Genomic DNA, 13338 nt, shown 5'->3' with positions numbered 1-13338 from the left:
ATGATGACACTAGCCACGGATCTGACAAGGTAATAAGGTAGAAAACCATGCTTCTTTCAAACCTGTTTTCAAACAGGAATAAGGCAAGTGGCTAGTGAGTGATCCTGATGGGTAGGAAAAGTCCTTTCAAACCTGCTTCCTACTGTTTGACTACACCTGCCTAGCACACCTACTGCAGTAAGGTAAATGAATTATAGGTAACAAACGAACATCTAGCGACAGAAACGTCATTTCTCACAAGCCGACGCCACAGGATCGCATGATCAAATTCGTGGCTATTTGGCTATCAAGCCATTTGTTCGGATCAGAGCCTCCAATTTGTGCATATATGGCGAGTTGTGATAGCCCCACGAATTAAAAATCGATCGTCATACACATCCATGAGTTGATGTTGTGCCATATTCGCTTATGGGCAATTTGAAAATGCCATGTGAAAAAGGGATCGTGATTCAAGGAACTTCTATCGATCCTTCCACCAATCATAATCACTTGATGTTGGGATGATTACATGGCTTTTGAAAATTTGGAACGAGATGATGCAAAAGGATTTACCCAAACATGCGCGAGACGCTGAATGCAGAGGATTTGTGAGGTTGCTCTTTCATCGTTTTCTTAGATTTATGATGTAATATGTAACAGGGTCAATATGTCGTCATTGCCAACGTCGAAAATTGGAGATTGGGAATATTCCTTAACAGTAAAATAATCAATGGTGATATTTTATGTGGGAAGGCGTTATCATCCTGTGATAGTAAATGGGTGTACGCGTAAAGTTAATACAGCAAGATTTATATTGGGGAGATGATATAATAATGACACAATAAAATTCATTGGGAACATGGATAAAATTGTAGATTGTAAACACGTGATAAGAATTAATCTCGAGAAATGGTATCTCCGTTTTTGAACGTCGCGATCATTGTACTAACAATGATATTCCTGAAACATATCAAAATAGTAAAATTCGTGTTTTATGATGAGGGGAGTGAAGAGAATATTCATGATTACCTAAGGGCTAACTAATTACATAAGAATGATTCATTCACGTGCTCACGCGAACTGCCAATTTTAGTCATCTCATGTAACGTCGTGCCGGATTTAGTGCATGTAATCTTACATTTACAACACAACTGCACTCTGTCCTTTTCAAATCTGTGATGGCCTCAACCTCTCAAATTCACTGTCTTCTATGTTGCAACACAACCTAGTTGTCACACGCCATATGCGAGGAATTCCAGGCTTCAATGATCATTTCATTTGGCGGGTAAGACCTTTGGAAACATGTTTCCCGTGGCTTGCAGGTAATGTGTATTCTTGCCCAGATCTCAACTTCCAAATTAAAAACCCTCGCTGCACCAAGGATATTCATTTCAAGAGTGTTAATCATCTCAGGCACCATAGACCGTGACACTAACGTCGCGGTGTAGGAAGAATAGAGCGTAAAAGTGTGTTTTGTTTGGTTCTTGGAATGATGACAATAGAGCGAGTATAGAGTACACAGCAAGTGCTGCATTATTATTACTTTCCATTAAGTTGAAGTGGGCTCTTTTCATTAGGGATATATACAGCGCGCCACATACATTACTATCATTTACATCAATGGCATAGCTCAAACCTCCTTGACTACCTCACCACTTACGCTCTTTTCGCTGCCTCCAATTGGCACAACGACATGTTCATCAATATCTTTCCTTCTAATATCTTCCTTCACAACCTTGAAGAGAACATCCATCTCTTCCAAACTCAAACCTTTGGTCTCAGGGAGGAACCAAACAAAGATGAATGCGACTGAGTTAAACGTTCCGAAGATCTACTCATACCAGATTTGTTAGCTTCACGTCATCTTTTAACATGTCGATTCATATACAAAAGTAAACATACCATCCAAGTCTTCCATCCAATGTTCAAGACTGCGATTGGAGTCTCTCTGGAAACGACATAATTGAAAAGCCAGACTATCATCACACTGATGGCCATTCCCCAGTCACGAATTCGAGTAGGATAAATCCTGAGATTGTTAGTTGGTGGACATCCACATAAAGTATTGTGGCAACTTACTCTCCAATATAGACCCAAGCAATAGGTCCCCAAGACATGGAATAGAAGACGACGAAGAGGTAGATGATTGCCATCTAAGGAAGTTAGCCTGAAACTCAAACGCTGTAGTGTAGTCTTCATACCATTCCCTTTCCACTAGGTGTATCGTTTGTTGTGTGTCCAGTGGCTGGTGGATGTGTGGCTAAGACTGCACCAAGGGCAAACATAGTGATTGCCATGCCAGCACTACCAACACTCAATAAGGTTTTCCTCTTGAAATGTTGAATCTAGATGACATCAGCGTCAGAATTACCTAGACAATTGTTTTGATGTTTCGAGGTAAAGAAAAGGGGTCAAGGATATGTCCAACTTACTCCTGCGATCAAGAAAAGAGCGGTAACACCGACTTTGATACAGGTGAAAATTCCACTGGCGAACAGAGCAGCATTCTGAGCGGTAAAGCCAATCTGCTTGAATACCGTGGGTCCGTAGTACAAGATTCCATTATGCCCACACCAAATACTGAAGAATGAGACACCACATCCCCAGACAAGACGAATAAGGTTTCTTGATTGAAACAATTCAGTTATCGATCTACCAGAGGTCGCGGCAATCTCTTCTTCAATTTGCGCATGCATCTCTGCAATCTCAGTTTTGATTTCCAAGTCCTCGGACGTTGAGCCTCGGAGATAGCACAATGCGTGTTCGGCCTCGTCCCATCGATTTTGTTTGGCCAACCATCTTGGAGACTCGATTATGAGAAATGATCCAAGCATGATAATTGCGGCGAGGATAATTTGGATGCCCAATGGAACTCTCCATTGTTTGCTTGTCGGATGTAGATGTAGCGAGCATCCGTATGTTGTCCAATAAGCCAGTAACCCTCCGCTAACAAGGAACATCTCAAAAAGTCCCATTAGGAACCCTCTCAGTTCCTTCGGTGCTGTTTCCGCAACTAAAATAGGAGTGAGATTGCTAACCATACCGACACCAAAACCGGAAATAATGCGTCCGGCATAGATCATGGACAGAGAGGGTGGTTGGGCAGCAGTTTGAAGGATTCCACCGAGCATAAGAAAAGCTGCTGCAATAGTCATCGTTGGCTTCCGACCAATAAACTTTGTGAGAAAGGCTGGAACTATGGCTCCAAAGAATGCACCAGCGTTGAGCAGTGCTACTATGTTGGAGGAAATGTATGCTTTGTGTGCAACGCTAGTGGAGAGTTTGAACTCTGTAGAAAAACTATTCATTGGTCAGTTGCGCATCTTTCTCCGTGGCAGATCTTCCATAACTACCTTTGCAGTGCTACTACAGATCCAGCGACACCTGTATCGTATCCAAACAGCATAGAAGCTGTATTAGCCACGGCGGCAACAGAGACTGCGCCTCTGTGCTTTGACAGGAGTGCTAAAGTGGAAGACATGATTGATTTTTTGGATGAGGAAACATGTGAAAAAAAGAAAGAAAAAACATACAACATATATCCATTTTAGATGAAATTGTCTGAAGGAGAAATCAATACCGCTGCAAATTCGGTAATACTTTCCCGCCTGCAAGCGTTCTCAAGAACAGCAAAAGGTCCGCTTCTTACTCTAAGGTCACCCAATGAGCGACGCGAAGGAATCCCGACATTATGGTGCCCCGTGGGGCATATGCTGATTACGTTTCTCCATGAGGTTAATACCCCGCTGCCTCACGAACCATCAACCCATGCACTGTCATTTCAAATCAATATAGGTTGAAGCTTACGATGCACGATATATGGCACTAAGGAAACCTTGCAAGTGTATTCCATCGTTTCATAATTTTTGTGTCGGTTGGCGGTTTATGGGGCCGTATTTATCGCCATCCTCAAGCATGGATACCTACTGGTAGCCTGGTACTGTAGCACAGGACTGCGCATCGGTTTAACAACTCGGCAAGTCTGCACAAAGTGTACTCTATATTTGAATGTGCAATTCCTCCGAGATAATTCCGCATTACAGGTGGAGAAATCATTTCTCATCGACAGCATCTCTGCTGACGGATTCTTTGTGGCAAATTATCGAAATCCTAACTGTTCAATCTTGTATCACGTCGTGGGCTTTCAAGGTCAATAGGACTTCTTTTGCTAAGAGGTCTTATCATGCTTCGAATTTGAGCAATAATGAAAACGGATACTGCTACATGGATATGGCGCCTTTTGTAAAACACTGGCAAGTTTGAGAGTTTGGCACCCAAGTAAGGTACCTCACTTACGAAGCACTTGGTTAACACAGTTATCTTACTCAGATCTGCAATAAGGTCCAATGAAACATTTCCCGCTAGGGGACGGCTGGCTGGTCAGGCCACTCTTCAAGCAATGTTTGGTACAATCTACTCTTATAACAAAAGTGGTAAACCGTCAGTGGGAGGGATCCCAATACTATCTAGTCTTATGTTTGAGTCTGGACCTCGCGAATTTTACCTTGAAGCTTTTGTCCATCAATACCGGAATAGGAAAGTCTTATGCGCATTTACAATCCAGATTTGTACAATTTAAATTAAATTTAGACGAGTTACACGCGTAAAACACAGACATGAACTGCTCTCGGAAGCAAGACTGAAGAAGAATCAATCTCCGATAAACGAACCTGGCCTCTTGGAATATTTTCACACAGAAACGATATCATCCAAATTATTGTCCGTCAGATCCCCTGATTTACGTCCGTATAATAAAATATCTTGTCTTATATTCGCGATCGATGATGGAGTTTATGGGCAGACTAGAGCCCGGCTTGTGCGTAACGGATAAAACGGGCCAGCCCTAGCGAGGTCTCTTGGCTGTAAATTATGAATGCGGTCGGAACTATCCGCCAGACTAAAAATTAGTTCCGACCTTTTTTAATTCCTTATTACGACTTCAATCATGAAACTTAACTCGATCTTATATTTTCCTTCGAATTTTGATTCTGACGAAGTGGTCAGCGAAGGAAAAGCGTAGGATTCATTATAAGAGAAAATAAAAGTATCCTGGTAAAATCTTTGAAATGTCGCTTGGCAAGGGTCTTTGATAAGGGATTTCACCTCGGCAGGTATATATCCTCGAGGTACTCTTACATTTCATAGCAGGGTTGCATACCGTCTCCCTCAAACTACTCATTCTTAATGTTTGGCTGGGGAATCCAAATTTCTGCTCCGAATTGTGGGGATTCATATAGAAACCTTGTTCGTAACTAGGGTGTGGGAAAGTACCGCTGTGGGCTCACGGATCCTTCAACCGAATTCAGCTATTCGCATATGATTTGAAGTCCCAGCGATTTGCTGTTGATTGGTTTGCTTGTGAAATGATCTTGAATTTGAAGAGGAACAGCAACACGGGCATAATCAATTTTTCAGCAGACCTGCTTACTCTATGGACGCGGAGGAGACAAGACCGAGCGACCGAGACTACTATCCATTGTTTAGAGTTCTCTGCCCCAAGTATTATCGAATGACAAATGGTAGGACGATGGTCTGTGCCTTGGGAAGTTCTGTTCCAGAAATCCTTCATTTTCTACTCCCGCAACTGGAGCAATTATTATGTGAGATGTTCATCCATCTATGATATCAACGAGCAATATCAAAACTTCGAAGGAATACAATAATATAGAGTGATGACTCGGGTCCCAATTGACGGGAGGCTTGACGGGTGGCTGCATCGATCTGATATGTTTTGCCGTGGTATAGAAGGTAATTTGGTAGCGATTGTGCCTCTCCAAGCCCCTGTCATCAACAAGCGGGAAATAAAATCCTACTCCATACCTGAACAGGCCACCATAGAGCTAAAATGACACACCAAGGACTTCTCTTGAAAACTTCGTGACATAGTTAAGTTTATAACGACAAAAGATTTCAAAAGGCCAAGTTATATACATATCTCAAATCCGGTGTTATGGAGTTGAAGTTTTTATGGAATATCTTCTGGAACGTTTATCATCACCATGCCCACTTTGTGGGTCTATAACTCAACACCAGAGATTAATGCTCAATCAAATTATCCTCTTATTTTAGAAGCTTCATTCCCTTTGCTTGTGTTGATGCTCATTACTGTCGGTACGAGGTTGTATGTTAGAGTACGTACTGTACGAGGTATTGGTGCTGATGATTGGGCTGTTGTGACTGCTGCGGTATGTCCTTCATTCTCCTATTCCTTGGTTCCATGCTGATTCTTTCCTAGATCTGTAGTATTGTTTACAACGCCTGCACTATTTCACGTAAGGATTACTTCAACCAAATTTGATCAAAGCTAATGGTAAGATAGAATCAAGATGGGGATTAGGTTTACCTTTGGCTCTGCGGCCAGCAGTCAATTTGAATGAATATTCTAAAGTAAGACAATAGTTCATACAGCAGAAAATAGCCACTGACAATAGCATAGGTTAACTACGCTGGTCGACCCTTTTATATGATAGGCGTCTTATGCTTCAAAGTTTCACTTTGTTTCTCCTATTTGCGAATTCTATCCAAAGGACAGCCAAACTATCGCCTCTTAGTATGGTTCGTAATGATCCTCTGTATCCTAGGACATGTAGCCGGAACTCTCGCACTCATGTTCAACTGCCATCCGGTACGTTGGCCTTCCCATCCCCTCATCACATTACCTCAAACCCAATACTGACCGGGTAATTCCTAGGTACAAAAGTCCTGGCTGCCCAAAACACCCGGGAAATGTCTTCCCGTCGGTCCCCTTTTCTTCGGTCTAGCTATCACAACAATCGTCTTTGATGTGATCATTTTCTTCCTTCCTATTCCCTTCCTCTACGGTCTACGAATGGATAATCGAAAGAAATTCGGTATCATAGGTGTTTTTGCCCTTGGAATCTTCACAACTGTCTGTTCGGTTTTGCGCATGTCGGAAATTCCAGTTATCACGAACGGAAGCGGAGATTCTACAATGTTGGTTGTATGGGGGAATATTGAATTGAATGTTGGGGTAAGTAGTACATTTTATCTTGCAATACCTCCCCTTTCTTTACGCGAAAATGTAAATGAAGATTAAGCTGACGATCGCCCAAACGCAGATCATCCTAACCTGCATGCCGGTCCTCGCACCCCTCTTCAAAATTTTCGGCAAGAAACTCACCTCCTCCGGAAAAACTGGAAGTTCGAATCCATATGCTCACAATGAAAGTCATAATATGCAAGTATTTTCGCATGGAAAGAGTGCCAATGGGAAAAGTGCGCATAGAACCACGATTACGAATTTAAATATGAGTTCGAGTAGGAAGGAGAGAGCTAGTAGGGCGCTAAGATATCCTGGTGATGTGAGCGATAATGAAAGTCAGGAGACTATTTTGGGGAAGAGTGGTGAAGAGGGAGTGAGGGAGGGTGAGAGCGGTGTGAGTGGGAATGAGGAAAGGGGAGGAGGAAGTAGGAATAGTGGGGAAAGTAAGGGCGGAGATGGTATTGGAATGGGAGATGTGGATCTGAATACGAATGGGAATGGGAATACTAATGGGAAGGAAATAGAGGGGATAATGAGAACGGTACAGATTGAAGTATCGAGCGAGGAACGAGGAATTCATGATGAGGAATTTGCTGATGAGAGTAGACGGGGTAATAGGTGATTGGAGTCGCCGATCGTTAGATGACCGGTTCCTTTTCGGCTTCTACATCACGCTGATTTGATGATATATATATATATATCTATCATCCCCAGCAGCCATTTCTAAGATATACAAAAGTACGCCCTCGAGCCTGGAGAAGCTACCTCTGCATTCTTTTCTGGAAAAAGATTGCACATCGCATATCATAACATATCATCGTCTCTAGACCAGTGGATCATACTCAGTCAATTAGTCGTATAGGTGGAAAAACTATGTATGATTTATTAACGAACACACACACACACACTCGTTTGAAAATTTTTCATTTGTTATTTTTCCTTTCTTTGTTATTATTATAAAAAAAAAATAGAGGTATTATAGATTATAGATAATAGATCACTCTGTTGTTAGAATTATGGATAGAGAAAGATAGATAGAGATAGAGATAGATGTTAACATAGCTTATTTATAGTAGCTTATTTGACTTCGCTTCGCTTCGTCTGCTAGTGCATGTTACTAATGAAAGTAAGATTATATAGAAATCAACTTCCTGTGATATTTTCCTTGGGATTTTAATAGTTATTTGAGTTTTAAATAGATTGAAGTTTCTTTTTTTTTTCTTTGGATAGAAAATAGGATTTATAGATTGTTCGAATATATAGAGATAAATAATGTTAGATTAGAGTCTGGAAGAAATAATTAATTAATTAGCGGCTGAAATTGTTTATGATAATAGAGATTAACAGAATATATAATAATCTAAGTAGGGATGAAACTGAGTTATAGTATATACAGCCTTCCCCTACCCCTTGTAACGATACTGTACCGGAGGCAGCGGCTGCCTGAGGTTTCGTCTGGTTGGTAGTTGTGGGTTAAGGCTTTATCACTAGTCTTCACTTGGAAGTGAAGTCGTTACTAGATCAAGTAGAATGTAGGTAAACTAATTGATAACTAAGTTGAGCACGAAGCTCCTAAACTATGAAACTACTCTGACTATATACTGAACAATAAAGGGGGCCCCTAAAAGCTTTCTGGCTCCTCAAGACTCCTTATCACGCGATTTCTGATGGTGCGTGCGCATACGATCTTCAGGTGACCAAGATCACATACTAATTCGATGAAATCTGATCGTGTTTGCACACGGCCTAAGCTCTCCTAATTAATCAGTTTGTTACCATCGTAACACCATCAATCCTAATGGTGAATCGTGACACCCCTCCCCTCTTCGCCCCCCGACCCGTCCCTTAGATATCTCCAGCTGCCACAAATTTGGAAGAGGCACGTCAAGGATTCGGAAAAGTTATCAACCCAGAGTTCGAATAAGGAATGGGGTGAGGTTCATTTCTGTGTTATAGTACTCAATTTTTTACTTTTGGAAAGGATGTAAATTTAATATAACAATTGATGCTTAGGAAATGCCGAAAATGACCTAGAAATTCACTGCCTTTGTTAATCATGTATGATGTAAACCTATGAGGTAGGTATAAAATGACTGCTGCCCGCTGATCTTTTTTCGTTTTATATCAAAATGAATCACCCAATAAAACATTCGAGGCAATGGTCGGAGATTGATTCTGTATAGTTCGTTTTAGTTGAAGAAAATGTTGCGAATATTGAGGTGTGTTTGAGCTTTCATGTTGAGATTTATGGGTATGTCAAATTTGGGAATTAAGGGAAGAAGAAAACGACAAGCGCAATTGGTAATGATGATAGAATTACAAATGGACAATGTGATAGACTATTTTTGATAGCAGAAAAAGATAGGAAGTGTAGGAAATAATAACAGAAGTTGATTTAAAGATATAATTTTCAACTTCTTAATGACGAAGACAAGCGAGGATTGGGCCTTATACTTTGGATATTACGCTGTGAGAACTTTGCTGTTGACAAGGAGAGGTGGTTCTTGGTTTTAATGTAGTTTTGGTTGTATGTAAATCTTTACATAGTCTCGAAATCGACAATCCGGTGAAAATAGACGGGAAGATGCAGTAAATAGGGATATCAGAGACCTCAAACATGTGTAACGGATGGGAGAAAAACGGCGCTATGGATTAGTAACTATACAGTACTGAGGTTGAGTAGAAATGACACTATAACATAAAGGTTTTTACAGTAATTTCATTGACAATAAATGATTAACGAAAGTTAAGAATAAACGAAAATAGTAGTTCTCGAAGTTCTAAATACACACATCTCTATTCTTAATTATCATTTCTTGAAATAAGAGTCAGAAAGTAAAATCAGAATCTCCGTTTTAAACCATCCAAAGATACATTCCTTCCTGAGAGAATTTTGTTGTTTTTGTACCCATAAACATGCTCTGAGATTAAAAATAATCTCTGAATTTTATAATGAGCGTTGAGTTGCAGAAAAGTGGTTAGCGATGAGATGTATTGATCTTCTTAAGACTTACCCATAGATCATGGAAGCCTAGATGAATACTCCAGTATCTTGCTTTCGATGTCTCGATATAAATATCGGTAGAAGATTCGACTTATCTCCATGGAATACTTCCGCTTGCCTACGGGAAAAAAGAGGGTGTGAGTGAAGTGACAGATTTTCGGCTCTGACCTTTGTGTCCAAATCTAAGATCTGTGACTTATAGACTAGTTCGGAGGACGTAACAGATTTTGTAATTTTTCAGCTTGAACATATGGCAATGAAAATTATACGTCAGAATTGACAATGATTACTTCATTAGGGCACTTGACAACAGTAACTTCCATTTGGCAATTAGTTCAGACACTGTAAGTACGATCATGTGAATAGCTTCATATGAAGCCGTACACTGGCGGTACTATGGTTGAACTCTAAGCATTATCTTTAATATAAATAGGACCCTCTTCTCGTAGGTAGTTAGTAAGAATAAATAACCAACAAACCCATAATAGTACTATCTGCATAGTATCACCCAAAGTGGTACCAACAGACACATATAGAATTCATTAGAAGGGGTGGGATGTAAGCTTTTTTACTCATCTACTTGAAATGTAATGAATGGATCTATCAATACCTAGCGGTATCCGGAAAACAGCTTGTCTCTCTATTTTAATGACTCTTTCCGTAAATATAATTCAGACATATTGACATTTATTAGCATTTTATCAAAGGGGGAGACTTAATATACTGCAGGAACACCCAGGAATGCAAGACCATTGAATTCAAAAATTAAACACTGAATATTTTGATCAAGAGAAGTCCAAAGCAGCCAATCACAATTGAGAGCTAAGAAGCGAGTAGCATCACGCTACACCATTTTCGGCAAAGAAGACTTCAATACAATGCTTAAGAGGTGATAGCATAAGATCTCGATCACTTACTCGAATACTGTAATAGGTAGAATATATCTCCTTCGTTGAATATCATCATTAAATTTCCACGACACTCAAAAACAAATCACATTGCAACCTTTACACAAAGAACCTACAGTCATACAAAATGCCCAGTGTACATGGCAGTCCATCGCTAACGTCTGAAAGAAAATTTCAATCACACGAAATCCTGGAAAATTCCAGGTAGCCCAAAATTTTACAATCTCGAGCTATGAAACCGTGACGTCACCTCTCTGTAGCCGAGAAAGTCAGATATCGGTAGAAATTCGAAATTATTCAAGGTGACGCAACCAACCGCGCTCACTCAAAAAAGCTTTAACAAGCGTTTATATAATTCTGCCATGTCAGTTTCCAGTTTTGGTTTTATTTCCAATGCCACGGAGGCAGACTATACGAATGGCAAAACCATTGAAAACTTTCCTGTCGGCAAAGGCGCACAGAACACAATCTTCAACACTCATGATCAATCACTCATATTGGAAACTCCTGGTCGTAAATACATTAAATTTTATCGCTTATCATAAAAGCAGTATATCCGGAGATATGCGATTTTGAGTCCTTTCGTCTCGCTTGACATACAGCAGCCCTCCACTTATATTAGCCGATATGTAATTTCGTATCAAAAACAATCAAATTATGTAGTTTTCATTTGAATATTTTAATACAATAAAAAATCAATAATTAAATTCCTTTTAAAACATAAAAGAAATTTATATTAAGTTTTTATATAATAAATTTTGAAATCTAAAAAAATTTATTGATTGAATAATAATAATTTTGAATTGGAATTTTTGTTTTTTGTAGTATTTGTTAAAGTGAATGGTTCCTGCGTAGCACGTGCACAGGGCACTAGTCCTGTTAGGACTAGATTGAGAAGCTCTCTTACAGAGAGCTTCGCACTTCCGTAGAACTTAGAAGAGAGATTAACCTACTAGACTGTTACGTGACGGTTGTTACCCCACTAGTGGCTCACGTGCACTAGCCCTGTATATAAAGACCTTCTTACTTAGAATCTTCTTAGTTCTTTAGTTTTAGATTCTAAGTAATTGAATTGACTCCGTTTACGACTTTTCCGTCACATAGACCAATATTACCTCAGTTCTGCCCTATCAGCTTCCCACTATTCCCTGTGTGAGGTCATTCCTTTTAACAGTATTCTTTATAAAATTAAATTAAATTTATTATATTTACTTTTTGTTTCGATTATATAATTTCAAAAATAAATTTTCAAAATTTTAATTATTATTTTAAATCGTAATATTCAAATTTGAAAGTTTGTAAGTTTATTTTATTGTTTTTATAAATATAATCATATGTTAAAGTAGATAAGTTTTGGTACAAAAAATTGGTTTAACTAGTATAAGTGGTCTAGTACTGTAGATTAAGGCGTCCTTCTGAAGTTTCGGTTTGCTTGCTGCTCCACACAGTCTTCAGTGAAGCTATGGAACATTTGAATGGCTTAGCAGAAGGTTCTTTTCCTTTAACTGGAGGCTTTGCAAATCTCTAACATTCTCCCATTCAGGGTGTTATACTCCACGGCCAACGCCTCCCAAGCCTTGATGTGTAGATGAAGGCTGAGCACCCATGATCCCATTATCCCTATTTAAAAGAATAATAGATCCCAAAATGAATCCATTTGAATGATTAAAACAATTCTTCCGCTATAAAATGGAGAGTCAGAGATGTTTGAATAATTTTAAACATCTTTGAGTTGATGTATGACCTTACCCATATAGTCCCGACAGCTCCTCAAATCAACTCAGCTACCTCGCCTCCTCAAATGACAGTTTTCGAAGTAAATCAAACAACTGAAGCCTATTAACTGCCGCAACGTTAACAGGAGCGGTCAACACCTCCATAATATTGACTATAAGCATCGAGAGTGACTCATGGTCTCGGTATTCGATTCTGATCTCTCGATTAAAAGGACAGAATAGCCTATGACCAATGACCATAAATGAAAAAGATATGGCATGTTGATGACATATGACAAAATGGCTTCCTAAGCCATCTGGCCTAGAAAAAAGAAATAAGAGAATTAGCTCTATTACATTGCCAAACGATTAGTTCCGGATTAGTTTTGGATGTGTTGGACCGTACACGGCCTTGTGTCACGACTTATTAGCTCTGTAGGGTTCCGCTTTACGCATTGTCCCGTCACAAGCTAGATTCTACATCTTGTGCTACATCTTGTGCCTTGGAATCATTTCGAAGCCTCACAGCTAGAGAGTAAAGACGAAGAGCTAAAGTTTCAAAAGGGCGCCCATCTCATTGCCACTTTAGGTAAAATTGTGTTTATATATACGCATATTAATGGTTAATTTTGCTTTTTGGACAGCAAATGCAGTGTGCCTTACTCTTAAACCACAATCACACATCAGAATTTGGAGTGCAGCATGGAATCACATTATTGAAATTTTCAA

The 13338-nt window shown here is 39.7% G+C and overlaps 5 protein-coding genes across 5 annotated transcripts; 3 read left to right on the top strand and 2 right to left on the bottom strand.

The window, feature by feature from the left end:
• Nucleotides 1-1609: 1609 nt before the first annotated feature.
• On the bottom strand, nt 1610-3460 carry SS1G_05006 (hypothetical protein; the record flags this gene model as incomplete). The annotated part of the gene is made up of 6 exons (XM_001593529.1): nt 1610-1810; nt 1882-2008; nt 2059-2132; nt 2181-2324; nt 2412-3279; nt 3333-3460. 6 exons carry the CDS (start codon nt 3458-3460, stop codon nt 1610-1612), a joined length of 1542 nt encoding a protein of 513 aa, XP_001593579.1.
• Nucleotides 3461-5978: 2518 nt separating this feature from the next.
• On the top strand, nt 5979-7624 carry SS1G_05005 (hypothetical protein; the record flags this gene model as incomplete). Its single annotated transcript, XM_001593528.1, has 4 exons — nt 5979-6164; nt 6671-6970; nt 7059-7376; nt 7601-7624. The coding sequence occupies 4 exons, from the start codon at nt 5979-5981 to the stop codon at nt 7622-7624; spliced, it is 828 nt and encodes a 275-aa protein (XP_001593578.1).
• Nucleotides 7625-10085: 2461 nt separating this feature from the next.
• On the top strand, nt 10086-10879 carry SS1G_05004 (predicted protein; the record flags this gene model as incomplete). The annotated part of the gene is made up of 4 exons (XM_001593527.1): nt 10086-10123; nt 10285-10330; nt 10489-10544; nt 10777-10879. The coding sequence occupies 4 exons, from the start codon at nt 10086-10088 to the stop codon at nt 10877-10879; spliced, it is 243 nt and encodes an 80-aa protein (XP_001593577.1).
• A 377-nt stretch (nt 10880-11256) lies between these two features.
• SS1G_05003 (predicted protein) lies at nt 11257-11489 on the top strand (the record flags this gene model as incomplete). The annotated part of the gene is made up of 2 exons (XM_001593526.1): nt 11257-11407; nt 11446-11489. 2 exons carry the CDS (start codon nt 11257-11259, stop codon nt 11487-11489), a joined length of 195 nt encoding a protein of 64 aa, XP_001593576.1.
• A 1189-nt stretch (nt 11490-12678) lies between these two features.
• SS1G_05002 (predicted protein) lies at nt 12679-13122 on the bottom strand (the record flags this gene model as incomplete). Its single annotated transcript, XM_001593525.1, has 3 exons — nt 12679-12782; nt 12900-12931; nt 13103-13122. The coding sequence occupies 3 exons, from the start codon at nt 13120-13122 to the stop codon at nt 12679-12681; spliced, it is 156 nt and encodes a 51-aa protein (XP_001593575.1).
• Nucleotides 13123-13338: the final 216 nt, after the last annotated feature.

The sequence above is a fragment of the Sclerotinia sclerotiorum genome, genomic scaffold (genome assembly GCF_000146945.2).
Source record: "Sclerotinia sclerotiorum 1980 UF-70 scaffold_6 genomic scaffold, whole genome shotgun sequence".
In the NCBI taxonomy this organism is placed as follows: Eukaryota; Fungi; Ascomycota; class Leotiomycetes; order Helotiales; family Sclerotiniaceae; genus Sclerotinia; species Sclerotinia sclerotiorum.
Note: the sequence above shows the minus strand (reverse complement) of the source record. Positions and strands in the feature narration are given on the sequence as shown.